This window comes from Bufo gargarizans, chromosome 5 (genome assembly GCF_014858855.1).
Source record: "Bufo gargarizans isolate SCDJY-AF-19 chromosome 5, ASM1485885v1, whole genome shotgun sequence".
Classification (NCBI taxonomy): Eukaryota; Metazoa; Chordata; class Amphibia; order Anura; family Bufonidae; genus Bufo; species Bufo gargarizans.
Genome location: NC_058084.1, coordinates 192,400,474 through 192,425,612, shown reverse-complemented (window position 1 = coordinate 192,425,612; position 25,139 = coordinate 192,400,474). Strand labels below are relative to the sequence as shown.

General features: G+C 42.8%; 3 protein-coding genes across 3 annotated transcripts in view; 1 reads left to right on the top strand and 2 right to left on the bottom strand.

The window, feature by feature from the left end:
• The window catches only part of UBA5 (ubiquitin like modifier activating enzyme 5), an 80,938-nt gene extending 71,832 nt beyond the window's left edge, over positions 1–9,106 (bottom strand). Inside the window, exon 1 of the mRNA XM_044295838.1 lies at positions 8,943–9,106. The gene's annotated coding sequence lies outside the window, so the exon portion shown is untranslated. The remainder of the gene's footprint in view (positions 1–8,942) is intronic.
• The window catches only part of ACAD11 (acyl-CoA dehydrogenase family member 11), a 125,428-nt gene that overhangs the window by 50,192 nt on the left and 50,097 nt on the right, over positions 1–25,139 (top strand). The window lies entirely within an intron of this gene.
• Positions 1,170–18,061, bottom strand: ACKR4 (atypical chemokine receptor 4). The gene is made up of 5 exons (XM_044295840.1): positions 18,013–18,061; positions 15,192–15,370; positions 8,943–8,994; positions 4,657–4,766; positions 1,170–2,701 (listed from the first exon to the last, which is right to left on the bottom strand). Exon 5 carries the CDS (start codon positions 2,689–2,691, stop codon positions 1,618–1,620), a length of 1,074 nt encoding a protein of 357 aa, XP_044151775.1. The 5' UTR covers positions 2,692–2,701; positions 4,657–4,766; positions 8,943–8,994; positions 15,192–15,370; positions 18,013–18,061; the 3' UTR covers positions 1,170–1,617.

Here is a 25,139-nt window from a genome sequence, read left to right as displayed (position 1 = left end):
CCCTCCAGTCCTTTTAGTACGTGTGGTGAGATGCAGATCATCCATTTGTCTCAGAGACAACTGAATACTGCTGAGATCATGGTTCTGAAAAAAGGCTTGTCATATGTGCCTACAAACAGGTTCAATCTCTTTAGATGGGTTAAGGATTTGAACCTGTTTGTAAGACGTCACAGTGCCGGAGCGCTGCCCCTGTGAGAGAGGGTTTGGTCCTAATTCAAGCTCACATCACATGCTCCTGATGAGGCATCATAATGATGCAGAAACGCGTAGAGCCATGATGTTAGGTTATTTAGATGTGAAGCAAATGAGGGCAAATAGTCTACATTGATAGCGATGCCAGTGAGAGACGCTGAGAGGGACTTGTTACTAGCTGCCATTCTGGCAGCAAGAGTGGTTACTTTTCCCACACTTTATTTGTAAATTGGATACAAATGGAGTCTCTACAGCTCTTCCCACTGCAATCCTCTTATCTTGATGGAGGTTTTGGGCGTTTGATTAGCTACGTCTGTGACAGCTGCACACCCACACATTAGTTTTGGTGCACAGTCCACTGCACACACCACCGGAATTGATCCTGTTGTGGGGGTTAATTTACCTGAGACTTCCATATTAGTGCCTTTAGTGGTCACTTCATTAGCTATGGGACGTGCTACCGATTGTTAGTTGGGTTTTTATTTTTATTTTATTTTTTGCTTTTAGCATCCATATTCACCCTATTATGGTTTGTTTAGCATAGAAAAGTCCCCAATATACTATTTTCTACTGGTTTGTTAAAAATAAAAATTAGCTAAAGTTTATGCTCTGGGTAAGACCTGGCTGTTGTCATGCTCTACCAGAGCATGCACAGTTTGTTCCTCTTCTGTTTGATGGTGTCTCTGAAAGGCGAGGTGCCCAATGGTCTCTCTGAAAGGTTTCACCTTAAGGGCTCATGCACAGGACAGTATGTATTTTGCATTCTGCAAAACATCCGCAAAAAATATGGATGAATGTCCTTGTGCATTCTGTATTTTACGGAACGGAACAGCTGGCCCCTAATAGAACAGTCCTAACGTTGTCCGTTATGCGGACAATAATAGGACATGTGTGTTTTTTTTTTTTTTTTTTTTTTTTTTGTGGAATGGATATGCAGACATACGGAAACTTCGTTTTGTACACGGAGTCACTTTTTTTTTTTTTTTGCAGACCCATTGAAATGAATGGTTCTGCATACGGTCCGCAAAAAAATCAAAAACGTAACGGACACGGAAAGGAAATATGTTTGTGTGCATGAGCCCTTACTGAGGACTGAAATGAGGCTCTCAATCAATTAGCAGAGACTGTCACGAACACAGAAACAGAGCAGTGCTGCAGGGCATTGTGGGAAATGTAGTTTGAAGAGATTGTTTCTGGTCACACTGGACAGGTGCCACGGCTGCAGCAGTCTATAACGGGACTAGAACGCAGCGGGAGCCAGACAACTGGGTGAATACAAAGGTACAGGGGATCGATTTGAAGGTGCAAACCATCTGGTCAGGGATTATGCAGTACACTCAGCAGATAGTTGTTGTTGTGTTTTTTTTGTAACAGATGGGTCTAGATTTTCTAGTATATCCAAACTTGAAAATACTTCTAAAAGTTCTAGATAGAAAAACTACTTGTTTCTTCTACGTGATTGTCAGAATACATCGAATACTCCTCAACACTCGGAGTTCTTTGTCTTCTCCAAGAGCCAAACTTTTTCACTGTTTTAGTAACGTAAGACTTAAACGTAGTCCCCATGTAAGCATATAATAGCGGGTTGAGACAGCTGTGAAATAAGGCCATGCTGCTTGTCACCTGCATCAATAGGTCTATGGTTCTGCTGGTCTGGCAGTTTGTTATCAAAGCATATACGATATCAATGGCCCTCCAGAACTTGATAACATTATATGGCAGCTGCGTGATGAGAAACATTCCCACCACTGCCAATAAGACCTTTAGGGACCGAGATCTTTTAATGTTTGGGGTTTTAACAAGGACTTTGGCCATAGCAGAGTAGCAGAAGAGCATGATAAGGAAAGGGATCACAAAGCAGCACACAGTTTCAAGAATCTGAATGAATGCAGTGAGCTGTTTTACCGAATCTTTAGGGTATAATGGTAGACAGGCATGCTTTCCGTTGTGTTCCTTTATCTCGCTGAACTGTAAATCGGGGATGCTCAGCAACATTGACGTGATCCACACAAAAAGGCAAATTGCCCAGCATCTTCTTCTGAAATTCTGATTAGTTGACACTCTAAGTACTGAAAAGTATCTGTCCAAGCTGATGCACGCCAGGAACTGCATACCTGAGCTGAAGTTCACAGTATACAGGGCAGAAGTTATCTTGCACATTGCTTTTCCAAACTGCCAACCAGTGGAAGCATCCACCGCCCAGAAGGGAAGGGTGAAGAGCAGCAACAGATCTGCCACTGCTAAATTCAGCAGGTAGACATCAGACTTTGTTTTCATTTTCTTATAATATGCATAAATGGCAACCACTAAGGAATTGCCTGCTATGCCAACCACAAATGCCACAGAGTAGAATGCTGGGAGAAAGACTGAAGCAAATCTCCGGATGTCATGCTTCTTGCAAAGTTCTTCATAGCTATCATAATCAAAAGCAGTGTTGTTGTAATCGTCGTAGGTTTCTGTTGTTGTCATCGTTCTGATGTTTATTATATGTTGATTCATTTTGCTGCTTCTGGTGAGGAAAGAGATTATTGTTATATTTGGACAGTGGGGCAGATTTACTAATCCTGTAGCTGGCGTAACCTTAGACAGGCTGTCTAGACCTGCACCAAATTTATCATCGTGGCTCAGGCTGGATGATGCATTTGGTGCAGATACATTTGTCTGACATGTTTCTTGGGGACACATCACCACTACAGCCAGTGCTAGTTCTTTTAGGGCCCATTCACACGTCCGCATTAGGGCTGAATTAAAATATTATTTTAGTCATTGAGTATTCTACTGATTTTATTTTTTACGATTAATCGAGTAATCTAATAAGAATAAATGAATTAAAAGACTTTTCCTTTATAAAAACTTATCAGACTCCCTGCCACCAGCTTGCCCCCCCAGTGCCACCAGCTTGCCCCCCAGTGCCATCAGGTGCCACCAGCTTGCCCCCCAGTGCCACCAGCTTGCCCCCAGTGCCATCAAGGCAAAAGCTGTGTAGCTACATCATGCCTGGTAGATGCCAGCTACCACAATAAGCTGCATAACCCGCATAGTGCTGTAAACTGGCACTGAGCCCTGATCCCACATGTATAACAGAAAGCCAGGACATAAAGTGCCGCCTAGGCTGTAAGGCTCGCCCCCTCCTCTGCACCAGTGTGACCTGTCATGTCATCCTCCAGTGCCAGCACATGGTACCAGCAGTGGCTGGCATCACCTGTTACACCAGCCCCACTCCCCAGGCTCCTCACCTCCCTGATCTTGTCCCGCTTCTGCTTGACATCAGGATCCGCAGGCTACTTGCCCACCACTTTGATAGGCTCTTTGAAGGACCGGGCATTTAACCTGCCCTGCGCCCCCTCAGCAGTTATTTTCCTCCTGAATCTCCCCCTTGACCTGCTCAGGTGGCTGGTTCAGCGTCTGGTTGGCTTCCTGCAGCACCCTCTCATGTTCTTCCCGCATTCGGGCGGGGGGGCTAGGTGACCCCCGTTCTCATCATCCTGCAGCCCAAGACTAAAGGGGGTGCGCTGCGGAGGAGGCTGCTGGAAGAACACTCCACACTGAAAGGCAGCAGACTGCCGACCGGCATGACAGCTGGACGCGTGCACAAAGTTTCCCTCAGTGGAGTGCAGCAAGATACGGGCTGGCGGGTGACCACGGAGTGGTGAGTTAGCAAGCGCTTCACACCCGCTCCGCGGTCATATGACACGAACGAGTAATTCGACACAATAAAATCCTCGATGCAAATTTTTTACTCGATTTAATTGAGAAATTGTTTCAGCCCTAGTCCGCATGAATGGGTCCGCATCCGTTCTGCAATTTTGCAAAACTGGTGCGGACCCATTCATTTCAATGGGGCCGCAAAAGATGTGCTTTCCGCATCTGCACTTCCGTCCCGTGGCCCCGCAAAAATGATAGAGCATGTCCTATTCTTGTCTGCAGCCACAGACAAGAATAGGCATTTCTATCATAGTGACGGCTGTGTGCAGTCCTCAAAATGCAATTTGCGGACCACAAAACACTTGTGTGAACTGACCCTTATTCAAATAAGCTGTCTTTCCAAAAATAAAAGAAATCTGAGCTCTACACTGATGATGGACAATGTCCCCAAAACATCTGTTTGCAGATGAGGTACTGGCTTAGCTATAAACCTAATTCATGTTTTAAGGCCTGTTAAAAGGTCAAATATTGGTTTATAAGATGCAGTAGCTACTGTACCTTACATCTTGTTGCATCAGAGCCTCAGTTTTTGTATCTTTTTGGAGAGATTTCATTTGTATATCTTTTTTCCAGAGGAGCGTTGCCTAGCCTAGAAGACTCCTTGCGCCTACTAGATGCTCTCTATATTGAGAAATAGTACCCTCATACTTCCTTTATTGTAAAGCATAAAACACCTCTTGTAATGCTTCTGCTCTATTCTGTGCAGTTATCTATGGGTCAAGGACTTGTTATTGGAAATCAATGTTTCCTATTACTTACTATGCATATGACCTTCGCCTTCAGCTCTTACAGCACATTCCATTCGTTGGGAAAACTGTTCTGTCAAATCCAAAATTTTAAGATGCCCCTTCTTCTGTCTAAGATGTGATCTAGTAAAAGAACAAGACAATAACGGGAAACTCAGATTTTTATGGATTTCCTGTCCTCTCATCAGAATATACAGATTTTTTGAACAATAAGATGGAAATCAAAATCATTCCATTAAACTCATTGGGCTTCATTTACAAGAGCCAGCACTGGGACATAAATGTAACTGGTTCCTACACTGCCCTGAAAATTGTAGGCTTAGGTAAGTTCAAGAGAGGCGGTATAATAGTGTTAGGTACCCATCTGTGGAAGCCACCTTGACGCCTGGTAGATGGGCCCGACACACGTTTGATCAAAAAGAGCTTCTATTTTTCCATTTATAGTAGGTATAATACCACTTTAATTTAGAATGATCCCCATTTCTCAGCTCTATTGTTTGTATGTAAAATGTTGTGCAGCCATTTGTTTTATCAACTATGTTTGCTTGATGGATATGCACCTGTGACTATGAATGTGCTAGTCTAAATTTTCTTGTAGTATAATGAAAAACATATCACAGGCGAACGCGTACAAAGCTTAGCATGCCATTTCTCAGGGGTTGTTTATCCCATTATTATTATTATTATTATTATTATATATTTATTTTTTACACAAACCGCATTTACTCACACCAAAAAAGGCGAACGTGGCATGGACAGATACATTTTTTTTTTTTTCTCTCTCTGACAACATTTATGCCAAGAGAGACATTTTTCTCACTTCTTGCATAGAGGATGCAGGTGTTGGGATTGGCAGAACCAAGGCAATTCTAACTTTTATTGTTTGTTTCTTTAAGTTACTTAACTTACTTAAAGAGACAAACAATAAAAGTTATTAATCATCTCATCTGGAGCCAGCATTGCCTTGGTTACGCCATCTGCCAATCCTCTGTTCCTGACTAGAGGGCCTGTGCTTAGAGGGAGACACCTGGCAGCACCAAACAATTTTTACTACACACTGTCTCTGGTGTCGCGCTCCCAACATTGCAAGGTGAGCCCCGCCAACCACGTGTGCTCACTGGCTTTACAAGCAGTCCCACCTATGAGCGCTGCTTTCCTTCTCTTCTAACTTCTAGCATAAAGCGCCAAATTTTCTATGATACCACATGCTCCAACTATGACAGTCCTAAGACTGCCTAAGTTTACTCTGGGTCTCTCCCGCGCATTTCACTCTTTTTTGGATAGTGCAAGGACCCTTTTATTTTCATGGGTCATTTGTGGAACAGACCCGCATGTCTGTTCCACAAATGATTGAACATATTGTGGACAAGCATAGTCATTTCTAGTGATAGGAGAAAAATGTAGATAGCACACAGAAGGTATCCAAATCTTGCAGATCTGTAGTTTGCAGGCCGAAATACAGACATGGTTGTTTGCATGAGCTCTTATACATGCATTTTTTTATAGCGTTTTTTCCTGCGCCAAAACCACTGCTGACTTGACCTCTGTATTTTCAGTCATGTGTGGGCATAGCTGTAGAGAAAGTGAATGTGAGGGCAGAGTGAATAAGCAATGGCTAAGACTGGAGTGCCAAAAATCTGTGTAAGCTCAAAATCCCCTGCATTTAAAAAGAAGCTTTCTCTCAAGGAAACCCTGGTTCGGAAATGCTGTCTATGTATTTTGGGCTACAGTCATAAAACGGAGAAATGAAATTTCCAGTGCCCCCAACTTAGTGTATTACGTGTATTAAGTAAATCCATAATGTAATTGCTAAGTACATCAGCTTGCCTCCAACTTGAGGTACAAATCACTTTAGAACATCTGTTCTATTCCCACTTATAGCACTAATGAGACCTGCTGGCATATTCGGCGCGTCCCCTCCCTGACTACCCAGAAGTGCCAAGTGGACACACACACACACCATTGTTTTCCTAGCACACGGCAGTGTAGTTTATGCCAATCTTCGTGTGGTTTTCGCTGCATTTTGCATCATGTCATCATGTCCTACTTGGGAATTTTGTTGTGGATTTTGATGCAGATTTGCCCCATTTGCAAAAGGTAAAATCTGCACTGAAAATCCCAGCAAACAATTGACATGCCTCGGATTTCAAAAACTGTCAATTTCTGTGCAGAAAATTTCCACCCCATGTGGATGATATTTTAAAAATCTGATCTACTGTACTTAGCTAGTACTGTTAGTGTGGATTTTCTGCACAAGAATCTATGTGTAATAAGCACCATGTATGACGCCTTAGAAAGACTTAACTATGATTTTCTTGCTTTGAAAAATCACAATGAAGAAGAGGGCAAATATTGCAAGCCTTCTATGGAGATGTAGCATGCTACCTGTCCGTGAGGTGGCAGCTAGCAGATAGTGTGATTCCTTACTTTGTGCATCTGTCCCTAATAACTGGATTTTATTAGTGTAACTTACAGATGTTATCATTTATAAGGGACTGTCCAAGCACAGACAGTACTCGCAAAATTAGTGAGTTTTCCTATATTTTTGCCCCCCCAAGTTACATTTTTTTTCATTAATACCTAGGAGTTTTAGAAAATCCTTTAGTAACGAACCTGTAATATTTAAAGAGCATCTGTCAGCAGGATCACCCCTATTAAACCAGACACAATGCTTGGTATTGCTGACCCTGCTGATTCCAAATATGCTTTTCTTCCCCTGATCTCTCACTGCATTTAGAAGAAATGCTTTTTTAAAAAAATATTCAGAAGTGCACCTTAGCTCCTATGTTCTGCTTCTTTAGACACTTTATCTTCCACCTGGACGCCTGGCCTGTCAATCAAGTAGAGGGGGGAGTGTCCAGGGCAGTCGAGTGCAGGAGCTAAGGTGCACCCTAACCTTTGGTGCACCCTAATTTGCATATTCATAGATATACTCATTTCTGCTACACAAAGCAGCGACTTGAGGTGCATGGTTTTTAATCAGCAGGGTCAGCTCTACCTGGTATTATACAGATGTAGTAGAGTTAACACTCATGCTTTATGAGATGTGTTATCTAAACTAAATGCGTTAAGCAAACACTTTCAGTTGCTTTTCAATGGCTTTTGTATCAAGATAACACGATGAGTTAAGAAATTTGAGTTAAAGGGGTTGTCCGGGTTCAGAGCTGAACCCGGACATACCCTTATTTTCACCCCGGCAGCCCCCCTGAGCCTGGCATCGGAGCATCTCATGCTCCGATGCGCTCCCGTGCCCTGCGCTAGATCGCGCAGGGCACAGGCTCTTGTGTTTACAATAACACACTGCCGGGCGGTAACTTCCGCCCAGCAGTGTGTTCGGTGACGTCACCGGCTCTGAGGGGCGGGCTTTAGCTCTGCCCTAGCCGTTTTACTGGCTAGGGCAGAGCCAAATCCCGCCCATCAGTGCCGGTGACGTCACCGGGGTTCCTGTCAGCCCCATAGAGAGCCCCGGTACGTCACCGGAACTCAGAAAAATGCCTTTGCCCTGCGCGATTTAGCGCAGGGCAAAGGAGAGCATCGGAGCATGAACTGCTCCGATGCTCATGTCAGGGGGGCTGCCGGGGTGAAAATGGAGGGATGTCCAGGTTCAGCTCTGAACCTGGACAACCCCTTTAAGAGTTTGAGTGTTAACCCTGCTACATCTGTACATGGTTTTGTAGGGTTGACCCTACTGACAGATGCTCTTTAATAACTATCTAGAAGCAAGGTGTACTTTAGCTGCGATCCAGGTCCATAGTTTAAAACCTATTTGGCTTTGAGTAATTGACTCAAACACAGTGATTCTCCCAGGTTTTCTTATTGTTTTTGGCCCGGTCCACGGTAGAACGCAGGGATCCACTTGTCAGCTCAGATGGATTTAAAACAACAAATCAAGTGGAGCCGAATTTCCTGAAAGTTACTTTAGCACAGCTCCTGTCGTGAAGAAGACCAGCATGTGGAAGTATGAATTAGAAACAGATTATGCTACAGCCGGAGGGGATACTTTGCTTCCTTCTCTGTTCTGTTGAATACTTTGTAGCCTTCCATCCTAATAACTGCTGTGTAATTGGCCATAGAGTAGAGTGATACTCATCAGTGTTATCATTTTATGGTTAGGACTTTTATATATCTGCCATACACCTAAAACAAGGCTAAAAGTCATAAAGCAATAGAATAAATGCAGTTAGTTTATATTTTCAGCGTGGCTGACATATGGTAGGTAGCTTTCAGAAAATAACACAATGGATATCATTACAAATAGCTCAGAGTTTCCAAGGAAAATATATCATCACATGCACTCACCTCCAGTTTAGAAAGCTTTGCTTTTCTGAATTGTGTGCACTAGAAGGTCTGTCTGTTCAGGCAAAAAAAAAGTGTTTATGAGTCTTTTCAGTCATCCTACGGGTACTCCTCCCTTCTCTGGAAAAGCCAGATAAAGCTCCCCCCTCCTTGCTTTCTTTTCCTGCACTGTCAGGAAATCGAACAGGAAGTTTTTTTTATTCTGCACGTATATTCTATGGTACTAAATTATCTAGAGTGGAAATCTCACCATTTTTATGTTGCCCTGTCTGAGATGAGTAGAAACGCAAGGTCATTTACTTGAATTCTTTCAGTTGTTTTGCTAAAATCAGCATTGAGTAGTTCCAGCGCTGGCCAAGACCTCGTTCCACTGCTCAACCTCATTTTTGAACAGTGCAATGCATGAATAAAGCAATGTCACCATATTCCTTCATACTTTTTACCTTCATTGACAAAATAATTTTATTGTATGGGTCATAATGAGTATGACCATACAAAATATGTGTGTTTTACCGTTTTTTTTTTTTTTTTTTTATAATCATATGTACAGTGCTATGAAATGAATGTCTCTTTAATAATAATAAAAAATAGTTAGAAAAGTGTTCTGTTTTTCTCATTTTGCATCCTTATTTTATTTAATCATAAACTTTACATAATTTGACATTTTTTTTGTCCTATTGGGGGATAGGCACCTAAACATATATTTCAATTGCTAAAATGAAGGAATATAGCGGCTCACCCTCTTGTTGCCCTGGATATGGTGCTCTTGTCAATTTGACTCACCCGGTCAAAGCGATTGATTAATTGTGTATATCCAAGACATTCACAATAAATAAAAACCTGTTCTAGAACATAATTCAAGACAAAAATAAGCCTTATAATGAACAAAAAGACAATAATAATAAATGATAAAAATAATTTAAAAAGTGTGACATATGAGGGCTGTATGTACACTGAACAAATATATAAACGCAACACTTTTGGTTTTGCTCCCATTTTGCATGAGCTGAACTCAAAGATCTGAAACATTTTCTACATACACAAAAGACCCATTACTCTCAAATATTGTTCACAAATCTGTCTAAATCTGTGTTAGTGAGCACTTCTCCTTTGCTGAGACAATCCATCCCACCTCACAGGTGTGGCAAATCAAGGTGCTGATTAGACAGCATGAATATTGCCTTAGACTGCCCACAATAAAAGACCACTCTGAAATGTGCACAGTTTTGCCTTACGGGGGCCACCATTTGCCTCACGCAGTGCAACACATCTCCGTCGCATAGAGTTGATCAGGTTGTTGATTGCGGCCTGTGGACTGTTGGTCCACTCCTCTTCAATAGCTGTGCGAAGTTGCAGAATATTGGCAGGAACTGGAACACTCTGTCATATACGCCAATCCAGAGCATCCCAAACATGCTCAATGGGTGACATGCCCGGTGAGTATGCTGGCCATGCAAGAACTGGGATGTTTTCAGCTTCCAGGAATTGTGTACAGAGCCTTGCAATATGGGCCGTGCATTATCATGCTGCAACATGAGATGATGGTCGTGGATGAATGGCACAACAATGGGCCTCAGGATCTCGTCACTGTATCTCTGTGCATTCAAAATGCCATCAATAAAATGCACCTGTTTTTCGTTGTCCATAACATACGCCTGCCCTTACCATAATCCCTTTACTATTGTTCACTGTCTGTGTATATGTAAATGCATATAGTATGGCACTTAGCACTTTAATAACCATTGGTTACTGGAGCACACACAACTTTATGGTCGTCCCTCTCTACTTGGATATTCTTTGGTACTTTTGATATTTCATGGAATTATATACTTTTAGATATTGCTATGATGGAATATATGTATATGAAATTTCTTTCCCTTTTGCATCACTTATTGATTATTCATATGACGTTTGTAATATGTATTTAATTGTCCTCTTCCTATTTTGCGCTTGATTTTCTGGCCCCTTTCTCCCCGGTGCATGGTCTCTTATCCCCTTGGCTCCCCGGGGCTCTGCGACACAGGATATGGGTATGGATATGAGTTTGGATTGATTACTTGTAATTGTATTGAGTATATAATAATAATAAAAATCACACAGTCTCATTAACTCAATATTTAGAGTATAAGAATAAAGATGTAATATGTTCAGGGCACTAAGCCAACAGGTTATAATGAAATTCACAATATATTTTATTTAATTATTTATTGATGTAATTATTTCTAATTTGTCTTTTTTGTGAATCATGTTAGGGGGATGGGTGTTTTGATTTTATTAGCATTATTGTAGGATGTTGACGATTATTTTGTTTACTTCCTTTGGTCATGTACTATTTATTATGGATATATGTATCATATATATTTTCTGATCACATCTCATCATGGCTTATTATATGCACAATCTGTTTACCTAATATTATAACTTACACGTGATTATGGAATTATATCTTTAAATGGTATGTGTAAGATTGAATCATGTTTGGACACTTACTTATTTAGATTTACCATATTGGCTTTTTGATTGATGTATTTTGGATCATTGTGCCCTTTTCATACACCGGAACCAATAGTACCTGCTTTTGTTTCGGCGATCCATTAGGGGATGTACTTGCGCGGTCTGGCGCTCTTGGGTGACATCGAGGCCGTGATGCGTTTCCGGCTTATGGAGCGCATCGCTGCGTTGACTTCCGCTTGGGCGCCATCTTGTGCATGCGCACTTGCTTATCCACCACGCTGGTCCTCACCGGCGCCTGCATTTGCGCTCAGACCATGCATCGGGGAGTATTCAGGTAACGCCCATATGCGCTTTTCCCTGGTTCCTCCTTCCTTCATTATTCTATTGACCTGACTACAGCCATATTTAATTGCTGATTAATTATGATGACTATAATAGTCTTGAAACATCAATGCATATTCACATGGACCTCTGAGGAAGCTAGTCTATGTACTAGCGATACGCGTGAGGGTTCTTTGCTTTCCTCACTCATGGGTGTACAGCTCCTATGTGCCACCACTGTGTCTCTGATAAGTATATTGTCTAGGAGATTGTAGATATTTGCTGCTATCTTCTTTGTCGATTGTATAGACTTGGATTGTTTCTATGGTGACTTTGGATGAAATTTTGTACATTATTTTACCCAGTAGTGGGGTTTGCTCCATGTAATAATGTTTTTAATTAGTATGTCTCAATAAATCATGTTTTGCCTTTGGAAGTGCGGCCTAACTGTGGTATTTCTTTACTCTGTTTTGTTCATGTTCGTTTTTTGATACCAAGGCCAGCACTCCCCCATTACAATCAAAGGTGTGCCCCCCGCTGTTGGTGTTATATTGTCCATACCATAACCCAAATGCCACCATGGGCCACTCAATCCACAACATTGACGTCAGCAAACCGCTCACAAACACGACGCGACACACGCTGTCTGCCATCTGCCCCGAACAGTGAAAACTGGGACTCATCTGTTAACAGAATTCCTCTCCAACATGCCAGATGCCATCGAATGTGAGCATTTGCCCACTCAAGTCTGTTACGACGACGAACTGCAGTCAGGTCCAGACCCCGATGAGGATGAAGAGCATGCAGATGAGCTTCCCTAAGACGGTTTCTGACAGTTTGTGCAGAAATTATTTGGTTATGCAAACCGATTGTTGCTGCAGCTGTCCAGGTGGCTGGTCTCAGAGGATCATGGAGGTGAACATGCTGGATGTGGAGGTCCTGGGCTGGTGTGGTTACACGTGGTCTGCGGTTGTGAGGCCGGTTGGATGTACTGCCAAATTCTCTCAAATGCCTTTGGAGAGATGGCTTATGGTAGAGAAATGAACATTCATTGCACGGGCAACAGCTCTGGTAGACATTCCTGCAGTCAGCATGCCAATTGCACGCTCCCTCAAACGTTGCAACATCTGTGGCATTGTGCTGTGTGATAAAACTGCACATTTCAGAGTGGCCTTTTATTGTGGGCAGTCTAAAGCACACCTGTGCAATATTCATGCTGTCTAATCAGCACCTTGATATGGCACACCTGTGAGGTGGGATGGATTGTCTCGGAAAAGGAGAAGTGCTCACTAACACAGATTTTGACAGATTTGTGAACAATATTTAAGAGTAATGAGTCTTTTGTGTATGTAGAAAATGTTTTAGATCTTTGAGTTCAGCTCATGCAAAATGGGAGCAAAACCGAAAGTGTTGCGTTTATATTTTTGTGCAGTGTATAATAGGTCCACTTATATCATTATATAGTGGCTAACATTTATACAGCTACATAAGCTGTAACATTCATATAACTACATAAGATTGCCACGATAAATATCACATTTGCATATTATGGTGGTAGGTTACAAATGGTAACACATTTGCATATGCTGGTATTAGATTATACAGGTCCTTCTAAAAAAATTAGCATATTGTGATAAAGTTCATTATTTTCTGTAATGTACTGCTAAACATTAGACTTTCATATATTTTACATTCATTACACACCAACTGAAGTAGTTCAAGCCTTTTATTGTTTTAATATTGATGATTTTGGCATACAGCTCATGAAAACCCCAAATTCCTATCTAAAAAATTAGCATATCATGAAAAGGTTCTCTAAACGAGCTATTAACCTAATCATCTGAATCAACTAATTAACTCTAAACACCTGCAAAAGATTCCTGAGGCTTTTAAAAACTCCCAGCCTGGTTCATTACTCAAAACCGCAATCATGGGTAAGACTGCCGACCTGACTGCTGTCCAGAAGGCCATCATTGTTACACTCAGGCAAGAGGGTAAGACACAGAAAGAAATTTCTGAACGAATAGGCTGTTCCCAGAGTGCTGTATCAAGGCACCTCAGTGGGAAGTCTGTGGGAAGGAAAAAGTGTGGCAGAAAACGCTGCACAACGAGAAGAGGTGACCGGACCCTGAGGAAGATTATGGAGAAGGACTGATTCCAGACCTTGGGGGACCTGAGGAAGCGGTGGACTGAGTCTGGAGTAGAAACATTCAGAGCCACCGTGTACAGGCGTGTGCAGGAAATGGGTTACAGGTGCCGCATTCCCCAGGTCAAGCCACTTTTGAACCAGAAACAGCACCTGACCTGGGCTACAGAGAAGCAGCACTGGACTGTTGCTCAGTGGTCCAAAGTACTTTTTTCGGATGAAAGCAAATTTTGCATGTCATTCGGAAATCAAGGTGCCAGAGTCTGGAGGAAGACTGGGGAGAGGGAAATGCCAAAACGCCTGAAGTCCAGTGTCAAGTACCCACAGTCAGTGATGGTCTGGGGTGCCATGTCAGCTGCTGGTGTTGGTCCACTGTGTTTTATCAAGGGCAGGGTCAATGCAGCTAGCTATCAGGAGATTTTGGAGCACTTCATGCTTCCATCTGCTGAAAAGCTTTATGGAGATGAAGATTTCATTTTTCAGCACGACCTGGCACCTGCTCACAGTGCCAAAACCACTGGTAAATGGTTTACTGACCATGGTATTACTGTGCTCAATTGGCCTGCCAACTCTCCTGACCTGAACCCCATAGAGAATCTGTGGGATATTGGGAAGAGAAAGTTGAGAGACGCAAGACCCAACACTCTGGATGAGCTTAAGGCCGCTATCGAAGCATCCTGGGCCTCCATAACACCTCAGCAGTTCCACAGGCTGATTGCCTCCATGCCATGCCGCATTGAAGCAGTCATTTCTGCAAAAGGATTCCCGACCAAGTATTGAGTGCATAACTGAACATAATTATTTGAAGGTTGACTTTTGTATTAAAAACACTTTTCTTTTATTGGTCGGATGAAATATGCTAATTTTTTTAGATAGGAATTTTGGGTTTTCATGAAGCTGTATGCCAAAATCATCAATATTAGAACAATAAAAGGCTTGAACTACTTCAGTTGTGTGTAATGAATCTAAAATATATGAAAGTCTAATGTTTATCAGTACATTGCAGAAAATAATGAACTTTATCACAATATGCAATTTTTTTTAGAAGGACCTGTAAATAATAATAATGTGTTTCTAATTGGAACCACAAAAATTCTGTCTCCTTTACAGGTAGCCCACCATTGATAGTACTTATAAGTCTGTTAGTTTGGTCACCATGATGAGATACAAAAGTGATACATTTGAATGTCTCTTGTTTTATATTGTGTCCACTGTATAATTAGATCTCCATTTAGTTTTTGTATCAATTCAGCTATGTTAGCGCTCTTAGTAGAGGTAATGTCCTAACAGTGATCAGTGTGGAATACTCAATGTTAGTCAATGATATTTACCGAACATGGTGTCCTACGTGGTAATCGGCACATTGACCTCTGCCTCCACATCCCTGTGACTGGTGCGGATGATGTAACCTTTACTCGCGGCTATGTTATCCGCAATTGGTGCTTGGCATCCCACCTGTATCCACGTGCCGCTCTCAAACCGCCCGGGTCTTTTGGCAAGATGGGGGATTCTAGAAGGAGAGGGAGAGTTATGTCTGTGAAGCGCTCCACATTACTTGTAACAAAGAGATGATTTTCTCATATATCCATTACTTTTAAGCAAGTCTGTCTCAGACCTTGCAAGTGTATCTGTAAACGTCAGACGCGTTTTGGAGTTTACACTTACTCCTTCCTCAGTGGCTGCATACACTTAAACATTCGTTGCAATACTGCCACCATATGTAGCACATTTTTTTATTATTTTTATCATTTATTATTATTATTGTCTTTTTGTTCATTATACAGCCTAATTTTGTTTTTAATCATGTTCTAGAACAGGTTATTATTTATTGTGAATATAGATGTGCAATAAATACTTATTTAAGGTAATGCTCTTTTGGGTGGTTTCAAATGTAAAGTGCCTGTCTTGGATATACACAATCAATCGATTTGACGGTGTGAGTCAAATTGACAAGAGCACCATATCCAGGGCAACAAGAGGGTGAGCTGCTTTATTCCTTTATTTTAGCTATTTATGCTAATCACCCAGATAGAGCAGATCTCCTTACGTGCTAGCTACGGAAATTTGGAACCATGCAGAGAATAAACGATTGAAAGTAGAGACCTTTGTATTTGAAGAAACAGAATTAATGGAAAATAATACATTAAATGACAGAACAATGTCTGAGATAATTAGGGAACTAGAAACCCTCCTACAGAAAGAATTAGGACAGAGATGGGAAATAAAGTCATTGAATCAATATGTAGAACATGGTAAAATCCCAAAAGGCCTATTATTATCTAAAATCCCAGAACAAGATCTATGTAGCCCAGAATTTATTAAAGAATGGGATTCCTTCTTTGTGACACAATCAACGGCATTAATACAGTTGATTATCAAAAGAAGGACCCAGATTTTGGAAAAAATAACAGACAAATGAAATCAATTGAATGACATAATAGAGAAACTCACAAAAAATTAGGAATTTAACATATGGCAGGAAAGGTTATGCAAAGGCTTGGACAGAACAGGAGATTATTAATAAGAAAATTAAGAAATATAGAACCAATTCAAGAACTGAACAAAAGAAAGAGGAACATCAAAAACGGCGTCATAAACGGGAGGATGATAGACAAACAAGAGAAATAGAAAATGATAACACACAAACAAGACTCGCTGTCCCTGTCACCAATAGATTTGAAACATTATCAAACCACCACTTTTTAGACAGAACTCCACCACATCACAAATCACGTGTTCGACAAACATCACAGCAGTCACCAGAACAAACCCACCGCCCGCTATCGCCTACAATGCCCCAATACAGGAAGTTATGTTTAAAGAAATACTTCCTAAAAAAAAAAAAATGACACCTGAGATAAATAGAAATTACAAACATACAGATTTGAAACAAGATCCCAAATTTGAGATCTTTGGTTCCAACAACCGTGTCTTTGTGCGACGCAGAAAAGGTGAACGGATGGACTCTACATGCCTGGTTCCCACAGTGAAGCATGGAGGAGGAGGTGTGATGGTGTGGGGTGCCTTGCTGGTGACACTGTTGGGGATTTATTCAAAATTGAAGGCATACTGAACCAGCATGGCTACCACAGCATCTTGTAGCGGCATGCTATTCCATCCGGTTTGCGTTTAGTTGGACACATCATTTATTTTTCAACAGGACAATGACCCCAAACACACCTCCAGGCTGTGTAAGGGCTATTTGACCATGAAGGAGAGTGATGGGGTGCTGCGCCAGATGACCTGGCCTCCACAGTCACCGGACCTGAACCCAATCGAGATGGTTTGGGGTGAGCTGGACCGCAGAGTGAAGGCAAAAGGGCCAGCAAGTGCTAAGCATCTCTGGGAACTCCTTCAAGACTGTTGGAAGACCATTTCAGGTGACTACTTCTTGAAGCTCATCAAGAGAATGCAAAGAGTGTGCAAAGCAGTAATCAAAGCAAAAGGTGGCTACTTTGAAGAACCTAGAATATGACATATTTTCAGTTATTTCACACTTTTTTGTTATGTATATAATTCCACATGTGTTAATTCATAGTTTTGATGCCTTCAGTGTGAAAACTCTTTGAATGAGAAGGTGTGTCCAAACTTTTGTTCTGTACTGTATATACTACCACTAACTGCAGGTCTTTTTTTACACACTTGCTTTTTTTTTTAAACCTCAAAAATTTGCAGATCGGTGCTGTGCAAAAACTAGTATAATCATTTACTACGGTGTTAAAAAAGTGAACACTGGCTAAAAATTAAAATTGCCTGTCCCAAAAAAACTCGCCACCAAAAAAAAAAAAAAAAAAAATTAATAAAAAGATTCTCAATGAGGTTAACGTCTGGACTCTGTGGTGGCCAATCCATGTGTGAAAATGATGTCTCATGCTCCCTGAACCACTCTTTCACAATTTGAGCCCGATGAATCCTGACATTGTTATCTTGGAATATGCCCGTGCCATCAGGGAAGAAAAAATCCATTGATGGAATAATCTGGTCATTCAGTATGTTCAGGTAGTCAGCTGACCTCATTCTTGGAGCACATACTGTTGCTGAACCTAGACCTGACCAACTGCAGCAACCCCAGATCATAGCACTGCCCCCACAAGCTTGTACAGTAGGCACTAGGCATGATGGGTGCATCACTTCATCTGCCTCTCTTCTTACCCTGATGCGCCCATCACTCTGGAACAGGGTAAATCTTGATTTATCAGACCACATGACCTTCTTCCATTGCTTCAGAGTCCAATTTGTATGCTCCCTAGCAAACTGATGCCTTTTTTTCTGGTTTGCCTTACTGATTGTTTTTCTTACGGCTACACAGCTGTTCAGTTCCAATCCCTTGAGTTCCCTTCGCATTGTGCATGTGGAAACGCTCTTACTTTCACTATTAAACAAAGCCCCGAGTTCTACTGTTGTTTTTCTTTGATTTGATATCACCAAACGTTTAAAGGGGTTGGCCACTCTGCATGTATTTTCAGCAACTGTGTGGGAGGCAGGGAAAAAAGACATTTCCTAATATATGTCTTTAAGAAGATATGCCTATTTTTTAAACAATCTGAAGCCACACCTCCTGAGCCTCGTTCTGATGTGCAGACAGTCCGTCCATAGCTGCACGAGACATGGAGAAGATCCGTCCATTGGCTGCTGTGTAAATGCGCATGCCCAGTCAGCCCCTGCCACAGGCGAGCTCCCTGCTCCTACTCTGTGTCAGACTTCTGAGATTCCCCGATCCTCCCCCTCCCCCTGCAGCCCTCAATGTGCCCTCTTATTTTATTCTCAGCTAAACTCCAGACACAAAACGGACTAAGGGGTTAAACACCTATCAAGAAACAGACCTTCAGACGTCAATGAGTCACTCACGTGACTGAATGGGCAGCGGGAAATGAAGTGTCGGAAGATGGAGAGATCAGGCTGTTTGCAGAGCAGGTCACCACTGATAGAGGGGGGGAGAGAGTGTCTGTCAGTGCTGGAGGTACATGTGCTGTGGACGTGCTGAGAGGAGGGGGATCGAGAACTGTATGCTGAGGTGGGGTGTTCTGTCAGAAAACCTCAGATTCCCTTATCCTGGCATTGTAATATGGGGGGGGACTGTGTAATATTGTGTGCAGGAGGGGGCTGAGTGATATTGTATTGGGGGGGGACTGTGTGATATTGTGTGCAGGGGACTGTGTAATATTGTGAGCAGGGGGCTGAGTAATATTGTATGGGGGAGACTGTAATATTGTGAGCAGGGGGGCTTAGTAATATTGTGAGCAGGGGGGCTTAGGCTAGTTTCACACTAGCGTTCGGCTGTCCGCTCGTGAGCTCCGTTTGAAGGCTCTCACAAGCGGCCCCGAACGCTTCCGTCCAGCCCCAATGCATTCTGAGTGGATGTGGATCCGCTCAGAATGCATCAGTCTGGCAGCGTTCAGCCTCCTCTCCGCTCAGCAGGCGGACACCTGAACGCTGCTTGCAGCGTTCGGGTGTCCGCCTGGCCGTGCGGATCCGTCCAGACTTACAATGTAAGTCAATGGGGACGGATCCATTTGAAGATGCCACAATATGTCCCCCATTGACTTTCAATGTAAAAGTCTGAACGGATCCGCTCAGGCTAATTTCACACTTAGCTTTTTTTTGCCAATATAATGCAGACGGATCCGATCGAACGCTAGTGTGAAAGTAGCCTTAGTAATATTGTGAGCAGGGGGCTGAGTAATATTGTATGGGGGGACGACTGTGTAATATTGTGTGCAGGGGGGCCGAGTAATATTGTATGGGGGGGGACTGTGTGATTTTGTATGCAGAGGGGGGGTGCAGTGTGATTTTGTATGCAGAGGGGGGGTGCAGTGTGATTTTGTATGCAGAGGGGGGGTGCAGTGTGATTTTGTATGCAGAGGGGGGGTGCAGTGTGATTTTGTATGCAGAGGGGGGGGTGCAGTGTGATTTTGTATGCAGAGGGGGGGTGCAGTGTGATTTATTTTTTTTACGCAGGGGGGGGTGCAGTGTGATTTTGTATACGGGGGGGGGGTGCAGTGTGATTTTTGTATGCAGAGGGGGGGTTCAGTGTGATTTTGTATACGGGGGGGTGCAGTGTGATTTTTTTTATGCAGAGGGGGGGTTCAGTGTGATTTTGTATACGGGGGGGGGTGCAGTGTGATTTTTTTTATGCAGAGGGGGGGGGGGTGCAGTGTGATTTTGTATACGGGGGGGGTGCAGTGTGATTTTGTATGCGGGGGGGGGTTCAGTGTGATTTTGTATGCAGAGGGGGGGTGCAGTGTGATTTTGTATGCAGAGGGGGGGTGCAGTGTGATTTTGTATGCAGAGGGGGGTTCAGTGTGATTTTGTATGCAGAGGGGGGGTGCAGTGTGATTTTTTTTTTTTTTTTTATGCAAGGGGGGGTGCAGTGTGATTTTTGTATGCAGAGGGGGGGTGCAGTGTGATTTTTTTTTTTTATGCAGAGGGGGGGGGTGCAGTGTGATTTTTGTATGCAGAGGGGGGGGTGCAGTGTGATTTTTGTATGCAGAGGGGGGGGTGCAGTGTGATTTTTGTATGCAGAGGGGGGGTGCAGTGTGATTTTGTATGCAGAGGGGGGGTGCAGTGTGATTTTGTATGCAGAGGGGGGGTGCAGTGTGATTTTTTTTTTTTATGCAGAGGGGGGGGTGCAGTGTGATTTTGTATGCAGAGGGGGGGGGTGCAGTGTGATTTTGTATGCAGAGGGGGGGTGCAGTGTGATTTTGTATGCAGAGGGGGGGGTGCAGTGTGATTTTGTATGCAGAGGGGGGGTGCAGTGTGATTTTGTATGCAGAGGGGGGGTGCAGTGTGATTTTTTTTTTTTTTACGCAGAGGGGGGGGGTGCAGTGTGATTTTTGTATACGGGGGGGGTGCAGTGTGATTTTTGTATGCAGAGGGGGGGTTCAGTGTGATTTTGTATGCAGAGGGGGGGTTCAGTGTGATTTTGTATGCAGAGGGGGGGTTCAGTGTGATTTTGTATGCAGAGGGGGGGTTCAGTGTGATTTTGTATGCAGAGGGGGGGTTCAGTGTGATTTTGTATACGGGGGGGGGGGTGCAGTGTGATTTTTTTTTTTATGCAGAGGGGGGTGCAGTGTGATTTTTGTATACGGGGGGGGGGTGCAGTGTGATTTTGTATGCGGGGGGGTGCAGTGTGATTTTGTATGCAGAGGGTGGGTGCAGTGTGATTTTGTATGCAGAGGGGGGGTGCAGTGTGATTTTGTATGAGGAGGGGGGGTGCAGTGTGATTTTATTTTCGGGCTGCTATCTGGGGAGGCCACGTTGTATGTGACATCTTTTACTGAATAGAACAGGTTTTCTGTATGTTCTCCGCACCCGATATTTATTCTTATATATTTTCTACTGTACAAGTCAAAGTGAAAGCTGCCCGTTTGACTGTTTTTAATAAAAACTTATTGTTGAAACAAAAAAAATGTATTCTATATATTTTTGTTCATTCATTTTTTTATTTTATTTTTTCCAGTTCTTCTGTGTTCTAGGCGCTTGTAGCTGTGCATAGAGACGGACGCAGTGTTGAGCGAAGCGAGCTTCAGATGCTTTATCCTAAGTTTCCTCGTTCAAAACGTCGGTGTAATACTGTACAGTGATTTGTCTCCGTACAGTATTAGAATGTATGGGCTCCGAGGAGCCAAAGTAAGTTATTCACGAAGTTGCGAGAGACTTTATTGAATAACTCAGGTAGTTGATTTTTAAAGTTGAAAAACACTTTAAAACTAGAAACTGAACTCTGTTTCGGTCCCGTCTAGTATCTCTGAACCGAAGCAGAGTTTAGTTTCAAGTTTTAAAGTGTTTTTCCACTTTCAAAATCAACTACCTGAGTTATTCAATAAAGTCGCTCGCAACTTCGTGAATAACTTACTTTGGCTCCTCGGAGCCCATACATTCTAATACTGTACGGAGACTAATCACTACAGTATTTCTCCTAAGTTTAGAACTAAGCGACTTCGGATGAAGCCTCCAACGCTCACTGCCCTCGACACCAACAATGGCCTAACAGACGCGCACATTACACCGCCCTGCGGATCATTGAGGAGCAGCGTTTACTGCTACAAGGGGACTCCCTGTACAATGTTTTAACCCCTTCCTGACCACCCAAGGTAAATATACCTTGGTGGGTGGTTATTTAAATATGGCGGCTGATCGCGAGCACCATAGCTGCTGTGTGCTGTTTTAACCCCTTAAGGACCCATGACGTACATGTTCGTCATATTTTGACGGGACTTAAAGAACCATGACATACATGTACTTCATGAGGTCTGTGGGTCTCTGGGGGAAGATCGGGGTGGAATCGCTGCACCATGGCTGCTCTTACTAGCAGGCCAGGCCATGCCAGGAAAGAGCAGCATGGTGCCGATCCACCCCCTTCCAGCTCCAAGCACTGCAATTGGCTGATCAATGTGTTGGTCACATTGCAGCCCAGGAAGCTGTCAGCAGTTGTGGAGAGGGTTGGGTGGAGGTCAGGGGACGGTGGATGTTGCTTAACTGGTCAGCACCGGTCTCTTCCTAGGTGAGGCAGGGGACACCAGTTTTTGGGTCCCCTGCCAGCGCTGCGATTGGCTGGAACAACGCTCCAGCCAATGGCAGCGCTATAGCTGCACAGGAAGAGGCTGAACTTCCCTGCAAGCAGCCATTCTAGCTGATTACTGCATGCAGAGGATCTGTTCTGCTGGGACTTGTGCTGTACCACCACTACAAATTAAACTTTTTTGCTGCTGAAAATAACAACAACATCTGGAATAGCTGCACAGATTTTTTGTCATTTGTAGCTGTTCCAGATCCCTTGTCCCTTTCCACCCCCCTCCCATCCTTTTTTTTACGGACACAAATTGGTCCGTGCACTATTTTTGCTGTGACCTCCAAGTGCTTTTCAGTGCGTACCTGCCTGAATAGCACCTGTGGATTATTTGTGCTGATTTCAATTTCAGTTAGTGTCAGTTTAGATTTTTGCACGAACACACCATCTGCGTAAGTGCAATTTGTGTCCATTACTGATCGCTCAGTTTGTGCAAAAAATTTTATATTCGCAGAAAACTGTTTTTTTTACAACTTTTTTTCTAAATTTAATTAAAAATTTATTAAAAGCCCCTTCATGTGTGAAAACACTACATACACATCCCTCACACTAAATAAAGGTTTACACGTTTCACACACCCCAAAAAAAAAAAAGGTCCCATTTATCCCAATGACTATGCTCAGCTGAAGAGGCATACGCCATGCTAGCCTCCGATACCGAGTTTGCAGTGAGGGAGAAGAGGATGCCACTTGCCTCTACTTCTCTACCTCCTGATCATCATCATCATCTGCTGATGAGGGACCCTCTAGAAGGTGCCCCAGGGTAGCAGCTGATGGAGCCCACATGGACCCCACCCCCTGAGAATTATCAGCCCCAAATTCCTGAGTTTGTGGGCCACTCAGGAATTCTGGTAGATTGTGCGGGCTTCACTGAGCTAGATTTTTTTCAAAATCTTCTTCTCTGGATATTTTGTAAATCTAATGGTGGCCCAAACCAATTTGTACGCCCAACAAGTCATTACTCAGAACCCTAGTTCGCCATATGCTAGACCCCTAGGTTGGACCCCAGTAAATGCAGCAGAGATGAAGAAGTTTTGGGGACTCGTGCTGCATATGGGCGTAGTAAAGAACCCTAACGTTAGACAATATTGGAGTTCGGACATTTTCTACCAGACTCCAATTTACAGTCAGACCATGACCTGGGAGCGATTTGAATGGCAGCTAAAATCCATGTCTGCCAATTCAGGCCTGCAAAAACCATATTTTGCACTTTGCCTCTAGAGGCCTGCTGTGCGCCAATACAGCAGGCTACGAGCACATATGGGGTGTTCGCAAAATGGGGAACATATACTGGTTGTTTTTACACATTTATTCATTTTATTGTTTTATTTACCTGAGGGGTTAGGCCATGTGATATTTTTATAGAGCAGGTAGTTACAAATGCAGCGATACCTAATATGTATACTTTAAAAATAAATAAGTAAATAAAATTTATTGCACTGGCCGGAATCAGTCTGTACCATCCTGGGGGCCGACTGCCTCTCCAATCTGCATGGCAGCCAGCACAAGCACATGAAGAAGGTCATCGTACAAGCCTTCTCCAGGGAAGCCCTGGAGAGCTATGTACCCGTCATGTTTGAAGAGATGTATATATATATATATAATGTGTATGTGTATATATATATATATATATATATATATATAGCTACTTTCACACTAGCGTTCTAGCAGATCCGTTCTGAACGGATCCGCTCATATTAATGCAGACGGCGGCTCCGTTCAGAACGGATCCGTCTGCATTATAACTTAGAAAGATGTTCTAAGTGTGAAAGTAGCCTGAGCGGATCCGTTCAGACTTTACATTGAAAGTCAATGGGGGACGGATCCGCTTGAAGATTGAGCCATATGGTGTCATCTTCAAACGGATCCGTCCCCATTGACTTACATTGTAAGTCTGGACGGATCCGCTCGCCTCCGCACGGCCAGGTGGACACCCGAACGCTGCTTGCAGCGTTCAGGTGTCCACTCACTGAGCGGAGCGGAGGCTGAGCGCTGGCAGGCGGATGCATTCTCAGTGGATCCGCCTCCACTGAGAATGCATTAGGGCCAGATGGCTGCGTTCAGGGCCGCTCGTGAGCCCCTTCAAACGGAGCTCACGAGCGGACACCTGAACGCAGGTGTGAAAGGAGCCTAAAAATGTGTGTGTGTGTGTGTGTGTATATATATATATATATATATATATATATATATATATATATATATATATATATATATATATATATATAAATGTGTGTGTGTAAACATGTGTATATAGAAATGTGTGTATGTATATATATATATATATATTTATATATATATATATATATTATATATACACACACAGACCTATAAGGAATCATCACGTCTGTAACTACAAGCTGTATAAAAATATAACATAACCAACCGTCTCAGGTAAACGGCAAGAAAAAAAAGGAGATATATATATATATATATCTAATAAAAAATTAAAACATTTTTGTCACCTAACATAACGAAAAGTGTAATGCCAAGAGATCAAAAAGTAATATGTACTCCAAAATAGTACCAATAAAACCACTCATCCTGCAAAAAATGGGCCCCTACATAAGACAATCGCCCAAAAACTAAAAAGTCTTTCAGAAAAAGGATACACTAAAATACGATTTTTTTTAAAAATGCTTTCATTGTGTAAAACAGATTTTTTTAAAGGGATAATGAGACCTGGATTTTTACTATAGAGCTGCGGACATGTG